Here is a 26141-nt window from a genome sequence, read left to right as displayed (position 1 = left end):
TAAGATGGAAGTAAATCAGTGTGTTATTATGAACCATTATAGTACTCTACATAACTAACACAGAACATTTTTAGACAGTTTTCCTATTATGTTTTAAACTAAACCAGAGCTTCTAGAGAAATGTGTAACTGGAATATCCCTCTGATAGCTTATGACCTCAGTGTCCAAGAATAGTTGATGGATTTTGTATCTTGGATCTGTGTGCGAGTATAAACCAACTGATTAGGGTTTGAGTATCATTTGTTTATTATAGCAAGAGTGTGAATAGAATTTGGTTCAAACATGTTGAACTGGTTTGGTTAATGTTTTATTGTCAAAAGAAAGCACCATTGTAGGCAATCGTCCCTAAAATATCTGGGACTGTGCTATGTAATAACTATATGGTTTTAATTAAGTTCCACAATTTTATTTAAAAAATGGGGAGGCATTCTTAGTATTATAGGGACCAATCCCTTAAAAGGTGAAACTGTAACAATATAACTGTAGTTTTTCATAACTATGCCTCACGTAAACACTTTACTCAAACCAGGGAGGTTTATGATATTCACACAAAGCTACATGAAGGCTGTCCTAAACTTGGGGTGGAGAAAGCTAGTCAACAGCACCTGCCATTAACTTTTGGGCTACTCAACTTTAATAGTAATTTTTACAATGTAACCATGGCTGCAGGGTGTGAAGCATGAATATTATTTTTATATGTATGGATATGAGATACTGGCATCCTAGACTATCCTAAGCCTATGTACGGAGATACACTTTATTGTAATCTGATTCATTTTTTTAATCTTGGAAGGAATATCCACAGAGTCTTGTTACCAGGTTTTAATTTGATCTGATGGGAGTGTCTTGGATGTCTTAGAAGAACATTTTAAAACAGTTTCTACCATTAAGACTCGGTTGTTTACTGTGATATTTGTGTTATGGCCAGAACAGATAATATTTTGTGACTGTCAGTCACAGATGAAATCACACAAATGTAACTTTTTATACATGATAAATATCAAACAGTTAAATGAGTAAATATATCTTTATTTATATAGGGTGTTCGGAAAGTCACTGTGCACTTATATATTTATTAACAGATGTGTTTCAATATAGAGTACAGGAGGTAAATATGAATGACAATTATAAACAACGTTGAAAGTGGCCCCTGGTTGCATCAATACAGGCCTGGATCCTTCTTATTTTGTTTCTAAACAGTTGCTGGCTTGAAATAGACTGAATAAAATATGATTACAAAACTGCATAGTGACTTTCTGAACACCCTGTATAAGTAATGAATTAAATAAATTACATTTATGTAATAAGTGGTTTTGATTGTCCTAATTATTGGAAATTATTATTTCAAGTCTACAAAGTGTAGAACGTTTAGGGACATTTAGCTATCACTCAGATTTTGCCTTATACACCTCATAACTCCAGGTTGCTACATTTAACTAGGTAAAATCAAATGGCTCATTGTAAAACTCAGGTACTAAGTTTTGAGTTGTCTTCCAGTATCCCCAGTGACTGCATAGTGACTAGTAAGCCACAGTTTGATGGAGAAGAAAAAAACATTTGGACAATTTTTTTATGAGAAAGTCAGCATTCAGAAAATTTGCTAAATATGCTCTTGGTAGAGAAGTTTATTCTGGTATCACTCCTGGGGAGGAGCAGAATTTCATACTACTACAGGTATCAGTGTCAGATGGAGTTTCTGGGAGAAGCAAGTACAGGAACTGACACTATGTGTGTCCATGTTTTTCATTAATTTAATGCTATGCATAGAATTATATGAAAACTAATCATGTAAGATTAACAGATGTACACTTGTTTGATTGAAGTGTTTATAAGGAATTTTGTTACCTACGTATATACAGTTGCAACATTGCAAAATCTTGCAAGAATTCATTGTGATTCCTCATATCTTTGTGTAGTTCTGCATACACTAATGTTCTGTGTGGTGAACTCGAGAAATACTTTCTTGGAGTACTTTGTGTTGGTTGAGGTTTACTGAGTCTGGAGTAAAAACCTTATATCCTGAGTATCTTGGTTAAAAGTTTTGAGTAACCAGTTATGTATGAGGTAAGTTACAAGCTGTCTTCCAAATGATCAAAAACCAGTTCTGCCTTCATGGTGGATGACTCTGGAATAGACACACTCACAGTTGTATGAGTGTTACTGTCACAGATGTCAGATACTCTCATTACATCTTGTGCTTGGTCATCAGTAGGTGATATCACCCGGATCTCTGGAACTGTACACACAGATGTCTGATATAACATGTCAGTCTGCGTATTATGAGGTATATTAATAAGCAGTCAATATAACACAACATAACTAAAGCAATTTTCCAAACTACACTGTTACAGTGTTAGTTATAAGTATTCATGCAAACGTTGATAAACTTTATTGTAATGAAATATTTGCACATTAACCTACAATTATCTAATACCTTTCAAGCCTGTTTGGACGAATCTAAAGGACAACTTAACCCATTCCATTGCCACATGGAATTCATGCCTGAGAATACTGAGAAGGTATACAGATAGTTATGTTACTATCACACAGCTTCTGACAGACTTTCAAAATGTATTTTGAAAGTAATTTTATTAATTACATTAAGTAAAAGATATACATTATTTCTAGATACCATTATAAAATTATGTACCATTCCTAAACTTCTAGGACAAAACACACGTTTAGATATTAGTTGTAGGCTGTTAACACAAACATGGTTTAAACTGACCATTAAAGTAATTGATTTTCTATGCCATTAGTTTGTCAAATATTCTGATTTCTGTTTGTTCTGAGATATTGTTAAAGCATATGTACAGCCCCCCAGTGAAATGTATGTGGACTTAGTGTCTGAAACGATATTCTTGGTGAGCAGAGCAAAAATAACCCATTTTGTAGCTTTGTGCATTATGAACCGAACATTTGTAAATTTCATACTGTTGTTAGTTTTGGGTGATTTCCAACTTTATACATCCGTGTTTTACCTTAAGAGTATGCATGTGGATGACATTTTTGGAATGTGAAATTTTGTTCTTGGTGCACATCAAATTTTATCTTTTGTTTTTATTAGAATGGTTTGGTCAAAGAAACCACCGACTACAATTCGAACCCAAGAATAACAATAAACACAGTCATCGGGGTCTTATGTACTTACTGTTCAAACTGCAATAAAAAAAGTGAATCCATTGTTCCTATAAGTATGCATCATAGATATGTACAGTGTAAGGATTATGGTGTTATGAATAATGTTTAGTGTATTAACATAGAACATTACGGGGTACAGTGTACATGTATTATCTCATGGGGTAAACTAGGTCATCGCATAATTTCTAGCGCAAACCTGGCTCCAAATATGCTTCCTAATTTTGTTACCAGTACATAAAAGATATTACTGACTCTCTTCTTACATGAAGGATACAAGTATCATGGAGGAAATTGGTTACAACGGACACTGTGTATATTAAAGATAGAAAAAGTGAAACCTTGCAAAGTTTGAATGTTTCTAAAGCATTCACGTTATAGGTTGTTAGTTTTTTTCTTTTGTAAATATAGTATCACAGTGTAATTGAATATACCATGTATGCTACCCTACAAGGATTCTTGATTTTTAAGTTAAAATGTAGATTGCACGCTATGCTCTCCATGGAAGTGCACTTGATTAGTGGAACTAAATGAGCGTGTGAGGAATTGATATCCAATAATCCATAGTCATCAGAAAGTGTATATGCTTGCTGAGTATAACACATTCAGTACAATACATTTTATGATTATATACACAATATATACGTAATTGAAACATTTTAAAATGTTTTATCGGCAGTTTCAACTGAAATGGTCGAGTAATTAAAGTCCTTCATAACATACATTAAAATTTCAGTTACGTCAGCACGTGATTGAAGTCTTATTATTAAAAGATAGGAATGCACTGGAGCATGAGCGACATTTCCCCAAATTTAAGAAATTTTTTATCTTCATCCCAAAAAAGTACACTATTACCAAAGACAACTTAGTTCATGGCTTAATGAACGGTAATATAAAATTCCCCTTAGAGCGTCACTGATCCTAAATTTAAAAATCAGGTTCAGCTAAATGTCATATTGGCTGAATTCTCCCGTAGTGATCTGGCTTCTCCTTTTGATTTTATTCCATCACCAATACATTGGAAATCAGCCCTACTATCAACCTGCATTTGATCCACCCATATATACTTACCATACCCCACAGGACCAAAGGTTCGCATTTCACACCAGGTTTATAAAAAATCAAGTTTTGAGAGATTTTGTACAGACTCGGATGTCTTATACACCAGTATATAATAATTACAAGTTTAGGTGGTATGGGTATACTGTGATGTTTCCACTAGAACACTGGTGTTCTCAATCTGAAATGCATCTTTTGCAATAAATAAGCTTAAATCATCAGGTTGAATACATCAAAGGCATAACCATCTCTTATCTTAAAAATGCTAACACAAAGAAGGAAAACGCACAACAGCAGTTGCCCACTTGCAACTCTATAGCTAGACTTACTGTAATAGTTTATAGTTCCGAGAGTAGTTATCATAGTTCGAAGCCACAACTTTGAAAGTCTAGTAGTATATTGATTTACAGACTGCTACGCTAACCATTATGTCACACTTTTAGTAAAATCTAGTGTTATAAATATAAAAATAAATATTGTGTTCTGAATACAAAATACTGGAAGAAATAGTTTATTAATATCTTTACTAAACACTATATAACAAACCATATTTTTTCTAGTAAATTATGTATTACTTTAACAATTAAATATCTGAACAAACCTAGGTCTTTCGTATTTGGACTATACTGAAATTTATTCAAATGTTGACCATAATAAACTTTAATAATATTTACCCAATATAATTTATTCCAGTGTCTGATTAGTTTTTGATCGTGATTCGTGAATGTCTAAAACAGTAACAATACTCACCATTCCTGTTTCCTTCTCCAATAGAACACTGGAATGTGAAGGTAAAGTTAGCCGGAAGTGAGGTCATTTTGACCAGTGGTCTAGGCTTTAGTTCTTTCGTTCCACTTCGTTTAGCTTCTCGAACCTTATAAAACAAAAAAGTTAGTTAACAATAATATTTAAGTACACATAATTTGATATCACGTCAATGGTTTCCCTGTGTCACGCAGTTACAACTAACTTAACACCCCTTACTTCAGTGGTTCCACTCTCCTGCTGCGATACACCGACTTCTGCAGCTAGCTCTTGTTCGATTTGTTGCTCTATGTCCAAGTCCTCTTCGTCCTGCGTGTGGGAATCCTCCAAATGTTTCATCAGAACTGCTACCACCACGTTCACGAGCACGAACTGGGCCATCAAGACGAATATAACAAAGTATATGGGAGCAATAACAGGTGACACACAGCAGTTTGTGACACAGTCACTTGAATGGTCACAGTTCTCTCGTAATGTGTCCTAGAAGATAGACGTTTATTAAACTAATTTCAAACCTGCTCACTTAAAAAAAAAGTCGTTAATATTTATTACAACCCATCAACGTGCATCTGCTTTTGAAATTCTTCCAAAGATAAAATATTATTTTAATAAATATTACACCGGATACACGCAAACAAATAGCAAAAAATTCATAGTAACCCAGGGGGTGGGGCTGGGTAACTGTGTAATGGTTGTTACGTATTATAAACTCATTTTGACTTGCTGAATGGTACAAGTCAAGTATTGTTGGAATCCTTTTGACCATCTCATCACGATTCTGATCCTATGGACTACTAAAATGTTTCTTATAAAAGTATTTTAAAGGATGTAGCTTTAATTACTAAAAGAATGTAAAACTTTCTTTATTATAAAACGAGAATTACATACTAATCTTTGTCTAAATGAAATATAATGAACAACCTTGTTCATATGATTCAAGCTTTCCTTAATTGTGTATTAAATACAAACCTTCGTTATTAAGTTCCAGTTCTATCGTTGTATTAAATACTAACCTTCATTATTCCGTTCCAATTGTCTCCTGTTGCAACACGGAACAGTGTCAAAAAAGCCATTCCAAAGTTTCGGAAGTGAGCATGTTCTCCTAAACCTTGACATGGAAAATCTTTGTTACATTCTGGAAATAAGAAAATCACATCAGCCCAATAATTATTAAATAAGACGAGTAAACCTTTCAAGTTGTGAGACTAATCGTGTTAATAAGCAATAATTTAAATGACACGTCACGTTTCTTAATTTTTAACATGTTAAAGTAACAGTAAATTATATTTTTTGTTTAGTTCTAAATATTGTCCGTTTAGGAAAATCAATATTTTATAACCAGGAATACCTTTAATAAACATTCCTAAAATGCCTCAGTATCAAAATAACTAACTAATAATATTATTAAGAGAAAAATATTAAATTTAATAATTACGTCTTAAAATACAGGAATTTTCAGCAAATAACTTACATGTATTTAATGATCTTTTATAATTTTATAAACAAATGTTTTCCCGAATGTGTACAGTTGTCAGAGGTTCTGTATGGTTTTAAAGATTAGTCGGTTTAACTTGTAGCTTCCAATAATGTAAAGAACAACGGGGGTCTATTTGGCACTTAGAAACTGTTCTTGTAGAATCTGTGTTCAAGAAAATAACTTAACTCGGCCAGTTAACTGTTGGAGAAGTTACCGTTTCCCTTTTTAAACAATTGGCTCAGTGGTAACTACAGAGACTTATAACACTAAAAATTGGTTTCGATACCCGTAGTGGGGAGAGCACAGATAGCTCATTCTGATTCTTAGCTTTTAAATAACAAAAACTACTGTCAACAGCAACTCATTCCATGAACCAACCACCGCTCGTTAGAAAATAAAACTGGAGCCTGGCTCATCTTTTGTCCTCTCGTTCTGTTGTCTTCATAATACAGCAAACAGAAGTGAGGGAACGTTATTCTGTCAGTTCTAAAGATAATTTGGCAAAGTTCACTAAGGTCACCACTTACCGTTCTGTTCTCCTGACCAAATAAGCTAAAATATTTTAATGTATCTGTACAAAGAACTCTACGACCTATTGAATCATCTTTGTGGTCCTTGCCTTTCATAGAACGAAACTGTACAAAGTATTCCAAATACTTGATTTAGGAAGATATTTACCCATTTTGACTGGTAATCAGGGTCTATAAATGCAATATTCAATTCTATTGACTTTACTAGTAGTAACAGAGGACTAATTCGATAGCTTGAATGACATAGCCACCATTACGTAAAGATATTGTTGACGTGGTTCAATATGCATTAATTTGAAGCTATCATAATTGAAGGTCATTTACCAAATGTGTGTCAAACTTGCTAGTTGATCCAGCGCATCCTGAAATACCTCAACATTATCAATACATCTAGAAACAACCAAGTTAAATATCCCTAAACGTAACTAATTTAGTATTATTGTAAATAAGAAAAAAACTAATTCCAGGAGGCAGTTCACTAGTGAGTAGGGGCCAAACACCAGCCTCTGAGGTCATATATAGTAAATACATTTATTGAAGTCCCAGAACAGCGAGCGACTAGCAGAAAAAAGTTTCCTTAATTCCAAGAATAGTGAAGTAGATTTACTCACCTAGTCGTCCAAACAGCTCAACTCCTAGAGCAGCAAATATAAAGAACAATAGGAAGAATAGCAAACCGAGATTCCCGACTTGAGGAAGTGCTTGCATCACTGTGTCTAACAAGGAACGGATACCTGTAGCCATTTTCAGCAGTTTTAACACTGTTAGGGAATAAACAGGCTATTTTTTGTAGGGAAGCACATTGAGCTAAGAGACTTGTACAATTGACAGAACAGCTTGTTAGGATAACTTAGTGTATATCACATGTTTCAGTTAGGAATATGAAAGACCAAGGCTTTGTCGAAACATGTAGTATATATTAAAATATTTCATTATGCTCACAAGTCGCTGTGCCTTATATATGCAGTTAAATAGACTCATTAACACAAAATAACCATAGACATGAAGCATTTTAAAAGCTCACATTCAAAGTTAATAAGAACCAGTTAAACTAAACACAATTTTAAGTATAACTTAATATACAGCTCTATATGAATTCATTTTTTTCAAAAATATCTAAGATCTTGGACCAATGATTTTGTTAACTGTTATTCAAGTAAAATTAATTCTATTTTATGATTAAATAAGATGATTGTTTCTTGAGGTTTATATTTTTGTTACTTTATGGTGAACACATTCACAAAATTTATGTTGTTTTATTCAAACGTTTCATATAATACGCAACATTCACCGGTCTTGTACTGTAAACACTTTCAGGTATTTAGCTGGTGTGTAGTGGTGTTCATTCACAGGTTTCTTACCTCGTGCAATCCTTAACACTCTCATAACCCTTATGATGGTGGGGTTAATCGGAATAACTTCCGACTCCATCTCTTCAAATATAATTCCCGCTATCGATAGTACTACAATAGCAACGTCCAACTGGTTCCATCTGTAAAAAGGTGGTTACGTTAGAACAATCGGCAGAAGGCGATAAGTATACAGGTGTTGTTTATAAACACAGATACTGTTAAAATACAGTAAATACAAGTTGTTGTGAACGACATTACATATTCATTTATATCAACTAGTTTTAGATCAACAGGTTGTGTATGTAAATAAGCTGATATTACGTTACGTTATTAATCGATGTAACACCTTAATAATACTGTTGACTGGTTTCACGATAAATATAGAATACAATGAAAACTTTCATTTAAAAAAATAGACGTTTTAATATTAGGTAATTGAATACACGTACAGAAGACAGATTTGTATCTAACTTACCTTCTATCTCATCAGTGCTTAAGATACCTTCTACCTACGGAGACTTAGATTACTCACTTGTCTTTAAAATACGTTCTACCTATGGGGACTAAAGTAACTCACCAATACTTAAGATACCTTCTACATACAGGAAGTAAGGTAACTCACCTGTCTTTAAAATACTTTATACCTACGGGGACGAAGGCAACTCACCAGTACTTTAGTCCCTGTAGGTAGAAGGTATCTTAAGTAACTCACCAATACTTAAGATACCTTCTACCTATTGGGACTAAGGTAACTCACCTGTCTTTAAGATATCTTTTACCTCCGACAGCTAAGATTTTCATGAAAGCTTCCACAATAAAAACTGCAGTGAAGAAATAATTGAATATCTTCAAAGCATACACCAGTTCCTAGATGTAAATAAATATATTATGTTCTAGAGTCTGCTTTACAAAATGACGATTAGACCTTCCTTCGTCCAATTACAATTTTTTTCATGAATAACTAAAATAAATAACCAAAACAGTGTAGTAACAAATATATGCTATAAATTGTTTCAAACATTTCAATTATGTGGCTACGTTTAGTTTTATGTTTATTGTAACAAACACATTAGTGAGAAAAGGCATATTGAACTCGATATTTTAAACTGAGGAAGAAAAAAAACAACAAACTAACCAAAGGCATCATATAGAATTCCATTGCCATGGTAACCACATTCAGCCCAATCACCGCAGCTATGGCTAAGTCGAAATACTTGCTAGTTACGATGTTGTGGTTAAACAGACGAGGCTTGGAGTAATTAATGTAGTATGGTGGTTCTCTCATTTCTACAAAAATATTTAAAACTGACTAAACACTAAACTAAACTATTTCTTAGTTAAAAATTACTTTGAACCAGAACTTGATTAATAATAATAAAATAACTAATACGACAAATTAATATCAACAATAACATTTACTGCTAAAAATAGATATTTCAATATTATTATTTATTTGGTTAAAATATTAAAAGTTAGTGTTTTCTTTGTTTTAGGAATGTCGCGCAAAGCTACACGAGGGCTATCTGCGCTAGCCGTCCCTAATTTAGCAGAGTAAGACTCAAAGAAAGGCAGCTAGTCACCGCCAACTCTTGGACTACTCCTTTACCAACGAATATAGGGATTGACCGTCACATTATAACGATCCCACGGTTGAAAGGGCGAGTATATTTGGCGTGACGGGTATTCGAACCCGCGACCATAAGATTACGAGTCGAGTGCCTTAACCCACCTGGCCATGCCGGGCGTGAAAGTTAGTTAAAACAATACCTCTTTTTTCCCTAACCCTAAGCAGGGAACATGATAGAAACAACTTTAGAAATTCAATTGTCTCAGGTACTTTCACACACACACATAAATTGTATACGCCCCAATTTGGTGAATATTTTGATACAGAAAATTAACTGTACCGGGTTCCCAAGAGTGAATTATGTTTCTGAAAATCACTCTTCGAAAACAAGTTTTTCATAGAAGAACATCAAAATATATAATTCAAAATTCTTTTACAAAAAAGGTATTTAGAAAGCCAAGATACCTGTTTATTTTGATAGAGAAGTAATATCTAATTTCAACTAGTCTAAAGATCCGCGACAATCAACAAAATTTATAATTTCCAAGAAAATGGAAAAACACAATTTACCATACACAAAATCAATTGCGGTTTCCTCAAAATTACATAAAAAAAAAACAAGATGGTTACACGAGAAATGAACAATAAATTCTCATATTTGGAATGTTTTCTGAAAAGATATCGAAACTTACTAACTCTTTAAATTCTCTGTAAAGATAAAGCGAAACCGATGATATTATAACAGAAATTTCAATGATTCAAAACTCAACTTTTACAATAGAATTCTATTTTAGAGAAGGCCACACCAAATGCATAATTTTCCTTGGAGAAACAGGAAACGTATGACAGAAACAATTTTACAAATTCAATGGTCTCAGGTACTTTCACAAAAACAAACTATTTATATATGCCCCAATTTGGTGAATATTTTGATACAGAAAATCAATTGTACCGAGTTTCCAAGAGAGAATATTTTTGAAAATCCACTTCAAAAACAAGTTTTTCATAAAAGAATATCAAAATATATGATTCAACATTTTGGTACAAATATCAAAGGCTATTGGGTACTTTTAGTAAAAAAGAGGAATTTAAAAAGCCAAGATCATTGTTTATTTTGATGGAGAAGTAATATCAAATTTCAACTAATTTAAAGATCCGCGAAAATCAACACAATTAATAGATTTCGAAGAAAACTAAAAACATATAATTCACCATACACTAAATCAATTGTTGTTTCCTCAAAATTACATAAAAACCAAGATGGTTACACGAGAAATGAATAATAAATTCTAATATCTGGTATATTTTCTGAAAAAGATATTGAAACTCACTAACATTGTTCAAATTCTTTATAAAGATAAAGCGAAAGCGATGATGTACAATATTATCACAGGAATTTCAATTATTCAAAACTCACAACTTTGACAATAGAATGCTATTTTAAAGAAGACCACATCAAATGTATGATTTCCCTTGGAGAAGCAGGAAACGTATGATAGAAACATTTTTTTACAAATTCAATGGTCTTAGGTACTTTCACAAAAAAACAAACAAACGATTTTTATACGCTCCAATTGGGTGAATATTTTGATATAAAAATTAAGTGTAGCTAGTTTACAATAGAGAATTATATTTTTGAAAATCCCACTTCGATTATAATTTTAAAATATCACGAAGTTAAACAAAAGCTACATGTTAAAACTCTTACGTGGTTAAAGAAGGGTTTGTTTGTTTTTAATGTCACTAAAGCTACACGAAGGTTATCTATGCTAGCCGTCCCTAATTTAAGTGTAAGATTAGAGGGAAGGCAGCTAGTCATCACCACTCACTGCCAATTCTTGGACTATTTTACCAACGAATAGTGGGTTTGACCATCACATTATAACGCCCCCACGGCGAAAGGGCGTGCATGTTCGGTGTGAAAAGGATTTGAACCCTCGACCCTCAGATTTCGAATCAGGCGCCCTAACCACCTGGATATGCCAAGCCAGTTTAACGAGGGCTAATAAGTTTAAAACTATCAAGCAGTTTAAAGAAGTCTCACAATTTAAAATATCTAGCTTAACAAGGGCTAAGAAGTTTAAACTATCAAATTGTTTAAGAATGGCTAATAAGTTTAAACTATCATGTAGTTTATCAAAGTGTCACAAGTTAAAACTACCATATAGTTTAGCCAAAGGTCACAAGTTAAAAGTTCATTCCCAAGTTGTTCTGTTGTTCCTTAACGATCTTAACCTATAACAGATGTCACTATTTCATGTCTGGACATAAGCATTCAAATGTTCTCTCAGTCCTCTGACAAAATCTAAAACAGGTTCGACAAACTTTCAAGATAAGATTCCATTTACTTTAGAATAATTCAACCATAGTTAAACCACCTGGGAACAATTCAACCAGAATTAAATCACTTACTTTTACGTTTCTTTTCCAACTTATGAGCTCGCTTCGCTATTCGCCTTGCTTTCTCCTCTTTCTCTTGCTCCTCACGACATCGATGAAAGTTTTCCACCACAACTCCCACAAACATGTTTAACACAAAGAAAGCGACGAGTAGGAGAAATGAAATAAAGTATAGCAGTCTCCACTCACTATAGTTTTGAACGGGCTGAAATATATAATTTGCATACCCTGATTATAAATCTGTAAACAATTAGCTACCACACTCGCACACTGATTATACAGCTTTCAGCAATTAGATATCATAGAGCTATAAACAATTAGGTACCACACACACCCTGACAATAAAATTGTAAACAATTAGGTACCACACACACACCCTGATCATAGAGCTGTAAATAATTAGGCACCACAGACACACATGCTGTGATCACAGATCTGTAAACTGTCGATAAGTGGTGGTACTGTTGGTGATGTGTACAGACACTGTCCATGAGTGATGGCACTGTTGATATTGTGTACATACACTGTCCAAAAGTGGTGGTACTGTTGGTAATGTTTATAATTTACCTGCTGGTCTACATCCACTGCATCTAGTCCAGTGTACATGATTTCAACCCATCCATCTTTGGAAGCTAATACGAAGAGAGACATAAGAGCCTGCAGAGATAAATAAATAAAGACCTAGTTTACTGTCTTACATGCTGGATAATATAAAATAAAAGTGTATTTGATCAGCTTAAATACATAAGCTAAGACTTTCTCTTAATACTTAGCATTGTTGGTCCATAAAGAAAACAGTTGGAAGATTTCATACTCATTCAGATATCTTAGATAATTACCACTGTAGATCTCAAATTATTATTTTGGTTAATTACCACTGTTGAAGAGTTATTAATTTATGAGTTGCTGGTAAAGCAACTGTGATTTCTTTAACTTGCCTGTCCAAGATTGTCAAAGTTGTATTTTCTGTTAATCCACTGATTCCTTGGATCAGCCAAACAATCTGTCTTGTTTTTCACACTCTTTACATCAGGTCCATCACAGTAGAAAAGTTTACCCTTAAACAGCTGTTAATCAAAGTAAAACAAAACCAGTTAAATTTCTAATGTCAGATAAAGTGGACTGGTCAAACATTTGTAAAAAACAGTTCCAAGGAGAGAAAGGTAACACACACAAAAATTTTTTGCACAGATTATTATAAAGAAAAAAAAGAAAGGTGAACCAATCCATTGTTGTAAGGAAAAGCTCACTTGTCCAGTGTTGTGAGGGGAAACTGAAGTTGTAAGGGAAAGCTTACCTGTCCAGTGTTGTAAGGTAAAGCTGAACCTGTCCATTGTTGTAATGGAAAGCAGAACCTGTCCAGTGTTGTAAGAAAAAGCAGAACCTGTCCAGTGTTGTAAGGTAAAGCTGAACCTGTCCATTGTTGTAATGGAAAGCAGAACCTGTCCAGTGTTGTAAGAAAAAGCAGAACCTGTCCACTGTTGTAAAGGAAAGCTTACCTGTCTGCTAAAATTGTCATGAAGTCATAAAGTAATATAGCTGCAGAGATAAATCTAGAATGTGAGTTCATGTTATATCTTCAGTGCAGTCATAATGATGGTACATAATTACTAAACAGCTTTTAAATTAATAAAAAAGAGGTTATAGAATGAACATCTTATATCTACTTGCTCATTCAGTAATTCTAATGATTTCTCTACTTCCAGAATGTTCCAGTATTCCTCCTGTCTTTATTTTCATGCTTCTAATTATCTTTATTAAACACTACTTTTTTTCTTATTACTTCTAAAAGTTTATTTTTAGTTCTAACTTCCACATTTACACTTCTGTTTCTATCGTACACGTGCTTCTATTTCATGTATCTTCTCTGACACTTATCATCTGTATTCCATCTATCCAACCATCATATCGTACAGCAGAATTATCTGCTCACTGTAATTCTGTGGCAACCATGTTACGTCAAACCTCCTCGTATTTGGTGTCTTGTTTTCTCGTTTTGTGTAGTTCCACTTGTAAACCAGCATCTTAAAGATTTATATTTATATTCACAAACTGTATTTCTTGGTTATTCCTTTCATTTTGTGTTCCTCCCCAACATATCTATATTACATAACATTTGGCTAACTCCTAGTTTACAGAACTATATTCACTTTGAATTTTTTCTACCATTTACCATTTAATTCAAATCCTGTGTGTCTTGTTTCAGCTCTAGTATCAAATGTTCATTTCAGCTGTATCCATTTTATTTGCAACTTATCTAGAAATTAAGCATTCAAAATAAACATTATTCCTTGTCAAACATCCTGCTTTAATTTAAGTAGTATAATTTTGTTTTACACATCCATTTAACCTCTCGACTGTTATACTTGGTAGAAGTTGTTGTTAATGTTTTTGATTTAATTATTGGATAAATTATCCTTTCTTCTAACGAACTGAATTTTTGCATCATAAATTATTACTTTCTGTTGCTGCTCTACAGAATAATTTTGTTTCTTTATCTTCTCCTGAATTATTTGTCGTTAATCTTTTAATTTCACTACTTAATTCTTCAACTTCTATCCAATTATTCATAATTTATTTATACAACTCAGTCTTCTTGCATTTTTAGATTCAAAGTCTTAATATTTCTAAAAAGAATACCTCTCCAATCCTCTAATTTCATTGTTCTTCAAGTATTTCTTACTTTTTATTTTTTTCAAATGTCTTATTGATCTAACCTTCTTATCTTTACTATTTTTATCACATAACTTATGCCAGTCTTATCTATATAATTCATCTTGTCTAAATTTATTTAAATATTTCCTACTCTGTGTCAGACCTATTCTTTCGTCCCTTTTTCCTCATCTACTTTATCTCTTATGTTATCTAAAATGTAATTCCTCGTTAGAGTTTTGTTTTATTCATTATCAGTTCCAGTTGTTTTTAATACTTTATCAAATATTACTTATCTTTTGTCCACTTCATTTCTCTCTTATTTATGTAAAATGTTCTCTTTCTATTCTCACAAAGAACATTTTCAATCTATTTTCTTCAGAAGTCTCTATCCGTTGTGATGACCCTGTATTCATCTGATCATTATTGGATTTCCTTATCAAACATTATTTATATTAATCTATTTCTTTTCCAGTCCTTGTGTTAATATTTCCCACTGATACCAAATGTTCTTGTTCATCAAATATTTATATTCTATTCTTCAGCTGAGTCAATCATCTCAATTTTTAGCCACGATACAACAGCTCATCTTGTTGTTTTCAAGTACAAACTTTCAGCTTGTAACTCTGTGACCTCTTGACAAATTTGAGATAAAATTACAGTTTTGGACTTAGGAGGTTAAACCCTTTTGGCATTTGACCATGCCCATGGTCTCACAGATTCATTTACTATAATCTTGCTTAAAATAATTTCAAATGTTGCAGCTACTGGAGAGTTCCTCTTTTTTCATTATGATATATTACACTGCACAACAAAGTTTTTGCTTCTTGAACACTGTTGGGTGTTCCTGATAGGTGTTTGGCTGCTGATCACGAAAATCACATCCAAATTTGCCAGTTTCATTGACATTTTCAGTTTTGTCATGTTTTTTCTTATATTTGTGTCCAAAAATTTTCATGTCTGTAAGAGACCAATGAACAATGTTTTATGCAGTTTGGGTATGTCCAGGTATGAAATGTTCTGTGGAAGTATGTAGTACGGGCATGCCTGGGAAGACCGGAGCCAGCTTGACACTGTATCAGCAGGCTATAAAAGTGGCTTGCATACACAGATGCTGCTCATTGGATTAATATAGACCTTATAGTGTGTACGTATTGTTTCAGAATATAGCATTGCCTCAGTAGCACTGTAACAAGTAAGTTAGATATTATAGACGTTTTACAGGACGATTGGTGTCAGTCAATATGTCTCGTCAATGTCGTAACAGCCGCGATACATTCTGCTATATTTGTGGCGAGTATACGCGTGTTCATCAGAGACGCAACTGGAATCCGTCAATGCTTGCTGACTACTGTTGTACACTGCAACGTGATGCACCGGACATTGAATACAAACGAAAATCAGGAGCAAAATACTTTTAATGATGTTGAACTTAATAACGTATTAGAAACATAAACGCTATTAAATACGTTATTACCAGTAAACAGTTAACTGTCTAATTCTCAGAGTTCCTACGTGATGAAGCAAAACTAAAACTATATTTGTGCATACCCACCAGGTATCTGTCATAATCAGCAAAAACCTTTTCAGGAAGCAAAACTTTTCAAAAACATTGTTGTGCAGTGTGATTACCTCGTTTTGTTTTCCTTTGTCTAACTTCTATTTCTACTCTTCTTTTATCTTCCCTTCTCTTCTCTCTCTGCTACATTATAACTTAAAATCCTTGTTTTTTCATATACACTCACAATACCATGTTTGACAAACATCCTACATTAACACTTGTTTGGTTTTCCTCTAATCTTACTTTTATTTTTCTGACTTTCAAAATGTAATTTTCTTCTTCTCTCTTTGTGTTTAATCTTATTGTTATTTGTTCATGATAAACTTCCAAATTTCTTCATTTATTATTTGTTTGAACCTCATTTTCATTCCTTTATTTCTCTTTCTTCTTCTGCCATTTCAAACAAACAACTTCTTCTGGAAATCTACATAACCGAGTTCCTTTCCCTCAAGATATTTTATTTTTCTTAACCTTTTATTACCATCTTCAAGCCTTTCAAAATATATACTCCTTCTAACTCAAATCGAATTCTTGTTTTTACCATTGCTCTTTAATCCTCGATTCTATTTCATTTTGTCATTATTTATCATAAATCTACATCAGCTGTCACATCTTCTAACAATTACTTTTTCTTTCCTACATTCTCTCTTTTTATCCAGTATTTGTCTATTTGTTTCCATGTTCTTCCATTATTTCTTCCTACTTCCTCCATACAGTCACCATTGTTCTTACTCTACTTCTCATTCTTTTATCTCTCCAAGTGAATACATTTCTTGTCTACTTTTCTTACTCTGTCATTCCATATTCATTACTTAAGTACTTATCTAATTTTGGTAAACCATCTATTTTCTTATTTCTATATTTACCATTTCTGCACTATTCAGTTACTCAGTATATGTCTATATACTATAGATTTTTTATTCGTAAGTTGTTATTTATCAGGTTACTTATAATATAAATTATATTCTTGTATTAACTATACATTTTTTACTTTTTAAACGTCACTGTCTTCTCTATCGATCAGTTTCTTTGTAAACAATTTAATTCATTCTTTCAATTTAAATCGTTACTCTCTACTCTTTATATTCAAACAAACAGCCTTCATTCTTACCTGAACTCCCAAAATACCAAAAATTATAAAAAAGGTACAACAAATGAGAACGATATTTCCTATGGGACGTAGCGATGATAGAAGAGTTTGAACTACCAGTTTCAACCCTGGTGCTCTGTTTATAACCCTGTAAACAAACAAAAACTAGTGAAGCACACACTATTAACCTCTAACTAACCAACTTAAGCCCTAATGCTCTGTTTATAACCCTGTAAACAAATAAGAATTGCTAGATTGTAAATTAAGTTTAAATAAAGATAGAAAAAGTAGGTGGAAACAAAAGGCTTACCTGAGAGGTCGAAGAGAGCGGAGTAACCGGAAAACTCGAAGAATAGCAAATATACGTGGACTTCCAAATGCAATGAAGGATAACATGAAATCCACCATTGAAACAAGAACCAGGGATCCGTCCATGATGTTCCAACCATTTTTAAGGTAGGCATATTTACCATACCAAAGTCCTTTGGCTACCACCTATTGAAACACAAGTTACTCAGTAATTATACCAAGACATGAAACCTTACAATTCTACCATAGCAGAGTTATTTAAAATAACATTAAATAACTACTGTTATATTCTAATTTCTGATCAAAGCAAATACCTACAGATTATAAATAAAATTAAAGCAATAATAACTGACATAGCTAATCAAATCTGTTGATCTTACGTTCTTACTTATAATGATAAAAATGCATTATTTCGTTTGTTGAGCAAACTTGCTGTTAACGACATTTTTGGCCATAATTCCAACAATATTTCTTAACGTTCAACAAACTTTGAAATTTAGTGTTGAATCCATCTATACAAAATTAACAATGTGAATAATACTTTCAATGCAACAACACACACGAGTGAAGAACTAAATACAGTTAAGCCTAAATTACAACGGAAAAGTAATATTAATAAGATTCAAGACCGTTAAATAATGAGATAAGAAAAGTGGTAAATATGATAATTTAGTTGCTGGTTTCTCTACATAGTGAACTGCGCTCTGTCCTCCACACTGAATGTAAAGCCCGATTTATAATTTTAATTACACAAACGACTTGCTAACTCACTGTATTTTAAACTGTTATAGAGCTTGTGTTAAATATTTAATGGAAGGTCAAAATGATTCTGCAGTGGGTCAATAGTAAGTTTACGGACTTACAACACTAGCCTTCAAGTTTTTGAATGTGGCGGGAAGAGCACAAATAACCTAATGTGTAGCTTTGGGATAAAAGAAACAAAAAATGTTATATTATTGGTCAAAACACGTAAACATTTACCAGTACCTTAAATAGTTTCTAACAAATCACAGTTCATGAATGTGAAGGTTTTGGAAGGGCCTAAATATTATGTTAAACTTCGAAATTCCACACTTGAAACAAGAAAATCGTTGAATATCCCGTAAAAGTTGCTAGATTCGGGTTAAAAACATGATAGCAGGTTCCACTTTTCTCGAAAAAATGAGTTAAAGAAATCTTATATAATAAGCTGTAATATAATTTATTTGATATTAAAATTACAGATGTTGACATTCAGTAGTAGCTAAGTTTGGAAGTTATTTGACTTTTAATAATAATTTCGTTTGTAACTGTATCCAGTTTCACTATCAGAATCACGTCTGTCTGATAAGAAATGTCCACAAACGTGTTCTAACAATGTTGTCTGTAGGACGAGAACCTCGAGAAATGGTGTTCTACAACTAATGTTAGTCCAGACAAACCTTGATAAACATCTCAAGGGCAAACACGGCGGTGAAAACGTAGTTAGCAGCAGTTAGAATGGTTCTTTCTGTACTGTCGGGAGGAATGTTTGGTCTCTCCATGGCCAGGGTGATGCAGTTGAGAGCAATGAAAAATAACACGGAATAGTCGAATCTTTTATCGTCGGCTAGTCTGCTACAAACCATGCGGAACCTAGAGTATACAGTTAGAGTGAGTTTAGAACTAACCAGTTTAAATGATTCATAACCTTTAACCTATTTACCTTGACTTTCACACACCTATACGTACTGTTTTTAATTACCATTTGTTTAGAGAAACTCTCAGAATCCTGCCCCGACACACCGTTTGGACATTACGATATGAGCTTTACCATTGTACAAATACGGCCGACTGTGTAAATTTTATCTTCCTTCCAATAGTCAGATGTCGAACTAAGTTTTATTAGAATACCACACTAAATTTAAGATATATATCAAGCTTACGTTAGAAAACTTTAAAATTTCCAGCTATAAGTCCTTGTGTATCGAAAACGGAAAACAAAAATCCAGTAAATCTGGTATTCTCAATGTATAAATTAGTTGGGGTGTTACTACTTTATTACAATAAATAAATGTACCATTTCTTTCAAAAATGAAAATGATGTTTCTAATTGAGATGTCCTGTACTATTTTGTTTCTATTATGTATGTAACCCTTTCTCTACAGCACTGGTATTGACACTTAGAACAAATATGAGACCTAGTGCATGAAATCTAGGGTCGTTCAACAATCAACATGACAATTATATCAATTAACATAAAACCTACTACGTGAAAACTAGGGTCATTCAACATACTCTAAGGTCAAGAAGTCCTAAATTTAAACTTCATTTATCTTACCTGTTGGATTTTGAAAACACGAACAAAGACAAGTGTTGTCTTTCCTTAATCCACCCTTCCGGTTCAACCAACCAGCATAGCTAAGAACAAAGGGTGATAAATTCATTATTTACCTGTACACTAATTTTTTTAACAATACTTTAACCCTTAAACGGATTGATGCCGCTACCTACAATATTCCCGCTGTTTAAGAGTTAAAACACATCTAATCGAAGTTCCAATTTGTGGGTTCATTAGTCACTATTGACAATTCTAGGAAATATGGATGTTGAAAAGTTAGGGACGTTTTTGTTTACTAGCTGAATTCATACAAAGCTTCTTCAAGGGCTATCTGAACTAGCCATCCTTAACTCGGAAGTGAGAGCCCAGAAGGAAAGCTTATAGTGAGTACAATCTACCTCTTTTCTTTGTTACTCTAATCGAATAATAGAATTGGCGTCACATTATAACAACCTCAGAGCTGAAGGTGCGAGATTTTCGATGATGGGACTCCAGCCAACGACTAACAGATTGCGAGTGGAGCACCAGACTCGAGAAAAGTGAGTATAGAATGTTTGGGATAGAAAGAGTTGTGTGTTTTTATGGATACGAAGAGATGAGGAAACAGGAAACGTAAGAAAGTAAGAATCCTATTGGTGGATCAAACTGTTGGTACTGGAACATTAGACCTTGTAATCCTCAACCCGACATGCTAACCATTACTCTGTGACGAAAAAACGTGTTCAGAAAAAATCAAAAACAAAATATTTAGAAGTTCAGTTGAACTAAAGTTATTTTTTATACATTATTATGCTAATAACAGTTTTGAATATGGTACACGTACCTTCTGTGTTAAATTAAGAATTACCTTGCCATTAAAATACACTTCATCTTCAATATTTCCCTCACTTTCAGGACTTTCACTGACATTCATCTCTTTCGGTTCTGACACTTCAACCACAGAAAACCTCCGAACAGTAGGAATGTAGTTTTGACCATTAAAGGCATTCGTCGAACTGAAAATACTGCTTGTGCGCGACGTTTGATGGCTACAGGGTGAATGAATGGTAAATGGAGTTGCTTCACGAAATGTTTGGGAAGATGAGGAGATACACTTTATGGAATTTTGAAGATTTAATGTCTTAACTGGTTGCAAGTCATTCGGTTTCACTCTCAGGGTGGGTGGCCTACCGTTGCACTGACGAGCATCATTAATGGTTTCACTGTTTAAAAAACAAATTGAGAAGAGCTAGTTATTTAACTTTATAAACTCCTATCGACATGCTTGATGACGAGAAACCCACTTGAAATAAAAATCCATCTCAGAACGGCTAGTGGAACGCCCCCTATAATTGGGCACCCATTTATACTCTCGTCCCTTAGACATGTGTCCCTCAACGGTTACATTCAAACTCACTCTTTCTTAACCTAAAGATGACCTAGGAAAGTCGAAACGTTATTATCTCCTTATCAATGAAAGTGTTAGTACCCATACCAGCCGTTCTGAGATACATACTATCGACATGATCATAAACAAAGTACAGAAAAGTTTATTTAAGCTCCCAAACTAGACAGAGAATTTTAAATCGTCTTCTTTTAAATTTCAAGTTTTAACTATAAGTTAATTAATTTTACAAACTTCTCATGCTTTTATGAAATGTCTTCAAACAGCCAGAATTTTGTGTATAAAAAACAATTTAAATTATATTTGGAAGAATTTCGCTAAAATATATTAACTTATGTTAAATAAAGATATATGAAAGTGTAATATAATCAAACATTCCCTGATTAATCAAATGTTTACTTTGTTTACTATTCATAAATATTTGATCGCAGTTTTCTTAACACATATAATATGCTCATTGTCTGTTTAGGTTGTCAATTAATACACCCAGTTACTTTACTGTGTAACATTTTCAAAGTTTTACTCCATCTATATTTATTATAAAAGACAAATTTAGTCTTTTTAACATTCAATAATCAGTAAGCTTGTCAACAAATAAACTGTTTCTCTAACAAATTTAAATTATTGTTCCATCTCTAATAAAATATGCAAAGACATATATATATATACATAAGGGGTTGAACCTGCCTCTGACAACAACTTCGCCCTCTAGTGGTACACCCTTAAGATACAGGAGAATTTAATATTACAGATATGAGAAAATGTGTAATGTAATTAACAAGTCGAATGTTTCAAATAACACTCTTCACAAATTAAAAACAGATTCGTGTTTAGTAAACAAAAACAAAAAAATCCAGCGAAGATGAGGAAAAATCTAAATACAATCGGTTCATTATTAACAGCAAGTCCGAAATTAATTTTAACAAAACTAAATGCGTGACTGAAATTTTTGAAACCTTTAAAACATGAGAGTTTAGGCTACACAGCAAACAAATTAATAAAGAGATGGAACAATTCATTTACGTTTTCAGTAATTTTGTTATAAACCTTTTCTCATAAAACAAAACTTTTCGACGTAGCGTGTGTGTTTTCTTATAGCAAAGCCACATTGGGTTATCTGCTGAGCCCACCGAGGGGAATCGAACCCCTGATTTTAGCGTTGTAAATCCGTAGACATACCGCTGTACTAGCGGGGGACTTTTTCGACGTAGCATTAGCGACAAGAATATCAAAGTTTGGCCATTATAATAATATATATATTATAATTATAATAATATACAAGTAACGAAAATTGAAACTTTTTAATATTTTCCTTAATGACGTAACAAAACGAATTACTTGATTTTAATTTTAGTTATTTACGTACACATCGACCGTGGTGAAAACCTGGTGAATACAGGAATGTTATTTTATGTGATTTGGTGTTTGACACTATCGAAACGTTTGACGCTCCCCAGAAAACAGAAAAGGTATTGTTAATATAATATCGGCACACGTCGGTTTCATTGTTCAGGTAAACAATGGCTTGTTAAGTTGCTGTGTGTTTTTGATACCAAATAACAATAATGATGGTGAAGAATTCGTTAGAAGGTTGCTAAGCATGTTTACACAAACAGCACCCAAAGGAATATGTAGGACTTACCTTTGTATCTGAAACAAGGACCTGTTCCAACTAAATCCAGACGCTTCAAATCCATCTTCCCCAAAGTAACATGTTGCATTGACTTCAGGAAGCTGTTCCATCACGGAGTGATTCCAATCAGAGCCAATGTCCGTTTCCTACAAGACAGGTCACAAATCGCAATATTGTGAGGAAAACATGAACAAACTAACGTCACGGATCACGGTAATACCAGGAAAGAATGAATAAACTAACGTCACGGATCAAGGTAATACCAGGAAAGAATGAATAAACTAACGTCACAAGCCAGGGTAACACAAGGAAAGCACGAACAAACTAATGTCACGGTTCAGAGTAATACTAAGAAAAAATGAACAAACTAATACCACGGAACATAGTAACACCAGGACAAATGACCAAACTAATGTTACGGATCACAGAAACACCAGGAAAGCATGAACAAAGTAACGTCAATGAACAAACTAAATCACGGATCACAGTAATACCAAGAAAACAAGAACAAACTAGCGTCTATAGATATTATTCATCTAGTTCTATTTTACAGTTTAGTGTTTCGTACATTTTATAGATGTTAGTCAACTAGTTCTATTTTACAGTTTAGTGTTTTGTACATTTTATAGATGCTAGTCAACTAGTTCTATTTTACAGTTTAGTGTTTTGTACATTTTATAGATGCTAGTCAACTAGTTCTATTTTACAGTTTAGTGTTTTGTACATTTTATAGATGCTAGTCAACTAGTTCTATTTTACAGTTTAGTGTTTTGTACATTTTATAGATGCTAGTCAACTAGTTCTATTTTACATTTTAGTGTTTCGTACATTTTATAGATGCTAGTCAACTAGTTATATTTTACAGTTTAGTGTTTTGTACATTTTATAGATGCTAGTCAACTAGTTCTATTTTACAGTTTAGTGTTTCGTACATTTTATAAATGCTAGTCAACTAGTTCTATTTTACAGTTTAGTGTTTCGTACATTTTATAGATGTTAGTCTAGTTCTATTTTACAGTTTAGTGTTTCGTACATTTTATAGATGTTAGTCTAGTTCTATTTTACAGTTTAGTGTTTCGTACATTTTATAGATGTTAGTCTAGTTCTATTTTACAGTTTAGTGTTTCGTACATTTTATAGATGTTAGTCTAGTTCTATTTTACAGTTTAGTGTTTCGTACATTTTATAGATGTTAGTCAACTAGTTCTATTTTACAGTTCAGTGTTCGTACATTTTATAATGTTAGTCAACTAGTTCTATTTTACAGTCGAGTGTTTCGTATATTTTATAGATGTTAGTCAACTAGTTCTATTTTACAGTTGAGTGTTTCGTATATTTTATAGATGTTAGTCAACTAGTTCTATTTTACAGTTGAGTGTTTCGTATATTTTATAGATGTGAGTAAGCTAGTTCTATTTTACAGTTTAGTGTGTGATGTCTTCTATATATGTTAGTCAACTAGTTCTACTTTACAGTTTAGTGTTTCACGTATTTTATAGATGGTACTCAACTGGTTCTATTTTTCAGTTTAGGGTTTCATGTGTTCTGTAGATGTTAGTCAACTCGTTCTATTTTATAGTTTAGTGTTTCACGTGTTCTACAGATTTTAATCAACTAGTTCTACTTTGTAGTTGCGTCAAATATTTTATAAGTGTCACTGTCAAGTAGCTCCACTTTTTAACTGAGTTGTTAGAACAATCACAAACCTGAGTTAGGTCTAGATATGGTTGTTTTGCCTTCCACGATGAAACTGTTTTTTCTTCAGGCCACACTTCAAGCTGGGTATATTGGTCGTCAGAATATGTTAGAGAAATACTGTGGCTTTTCTCTATCGATGTTTGGTTTCGATGTTGATGCAAAAAAAAAACTTCTTTCCTAATTGAATGTTCAGAAGACAAGCTACCTTCCTGTTTTATGGACTCAGCAGATAGTCCACTTTTCTCTTTCAAGGACTCAGCAAATAGTACACTCTCCTGTTTCAAGGACTCAGCTGATAACCTACTTATCTGGTTTAAGGAGTCAGCTGATAGTCCACTTTCCTGTTCAAAGGACTCAGTCAATAGTCCACTTTCCTGTTTTAATGACTCAGCTAATAGTCCACTTTCCTGTTCTAAGGACTCATCAGATAACCCACTTTCCTGTTTTAAATTCCCTACCAAAATATCATCGGCTCGCGCACTGGTCTGAGGTATATTACTATCAAGTTGGAAGAATTCAGAAGAGAACCAAAAGTGATGTTGTGGGTTTATAGACAAGAAGCTGATGTTGCTTGTTAAAGTGTAGGGAGATACACTGCTGCCACCTAGATACTCGTTCTTGACAACTTCTCGAAGTTCTATACACTGTGTTGTTTTGTTATTCAGAGAGAGGGAAGACTGGGTACAAAAGAATACGTTTGATGACTGGTCATAATCACTCGTGACCTCAGGAGCCATATGACTACAGTCTCCTTCAGACTTTGAGACTCTATTAACAGGAGAGTGGCTAGTTGTGTTCAAGTCCCGTGGATTCATTTCTTTTTGCGTTAAAGGAACATCGATGTAAACATTGGCGAGATGATTAGCTGGTGTGACAAGAGCATTCTTTAATTTCTGTAAAGTAGATAAAAAATGTACTTTCATGTTTTGACAGAAAGATTCTAGTACACGAACTACTAAAGTAGTGATATACAGCGGTGCTCACAGGATAAATCACAAACTCCCTAAAAATAGGAAGAAATCACTAATGTAAAATGATAACGTTGTTACTATTACCAAATGTTTATGTATGAAATGTAACCAGTATTACAAGATTCGTGTAGAAAACATTGCTCATAAGTAACTATAGATCAAACTTGTCAAATATTTTTCACAGAAAAACAATAATATAAAAAGGTGCATCGGAAACCATTATTAGAAATACGTCTTTTGTTTTTGTTGATATTTT

The 26141-nt window shown here is 33.2% G+C and overlaps 1 protein-coding gene across 5 annotated transcripts in view; it reads right to left on the bottom strand.

The window, feature by feature from the left end:
* Window positions 1–1596: 1596 nt before the first annotated feature.
* The window catches only part of LOC143233777 (voltage-dependent T-type calcium channel subunit alpha-1G-like), a 59292-nt gene continuing 34747 nt past the window's right edge, over window positions 1597–26141 (bottom strand). For 4 of the 5 annotated variants that reach the window (XM_076470427.1, XM_076470428.1, XM_076470429.1 and 1 more), the window contains 18 exons: window positions 24923–25807; window positions 23226–23362; window positions 21047–21401; window positions 20200–20279; window positions 19322–19514; window positions 17902–18086; window positions 17613–17739; window positions 13227–13355; window positions 12856–12945; window positions 12301–12493; window positions 9457–9608; window positions 9079–9188; window positions 8331–8461; window positions 7581–7730; window positions 5976–6097; window positions 5182–5442; window positions 4948–5071; window positions 1597–2236 (listed from right to left, as the gene is read on the bottom strand). In XM_076470427.1, the coding sequence (XP_076326542.1) occupies window positions 2070–2236; window positions 4948–5071; window positions 5182–5442; window positions 5976–6097; window positions 7581–7730; window positions 8331–8461; window positions 9079–9188; window positions 9457–9608; window positions 12301–12493; window positions 12856–12945; window positions 13227–13355; window positions 17613–17739; window positions 17902–18086; window positions 19322–19514; window positions 20200–20279; window positions 21047–21401; window positions 23226–23362; window positions 24923–25807 (3591 nt within the window). In that variant the 3' untranslated portion in view covers window positions 1597–2069. Of the gene's footprint in view, window positions 2237–4947; window positions 5072–5181; window positions 5443–5975; window positions 6098–7580; window positions 7731–8330; window positions 8462–9078; window positions 9189–9456; window positions 9609–12300; window positions 12494–12855; window positions 12946–13226; window positions 13356–17612; window positions 17740–17901; window positions 18087–19321; window positions 19515–20199; window positions 20280–21046; window positions 21402–23225; window positions 23363–24922; window positions 25808–26141 lie in introns of those variants that run through there. The other variant, XR_013018305.1, reaches the window with a different exon arrangement.

The sequence above is a fragment of the Tachypleus tridentatus genome, chromosome 12 (assembly GCF_004210375.1).
Source record: "Tachypleus tridentatus isolate NWPU-2018 chromosome 12, ASM421037v1, whole genome shotgun sequence".
NCBI classification, from domain to species: Eukaryota; Metazoa; Arthropoda; class Merostomata; order Xiphosura; family Limulidae; genus Tachypleus; species Tachypleus tridentatus.
Note: the sequence above shows the minus strand (reverse complement) of the source record. Positions and strands in the feature narration are given on the sequence as shown.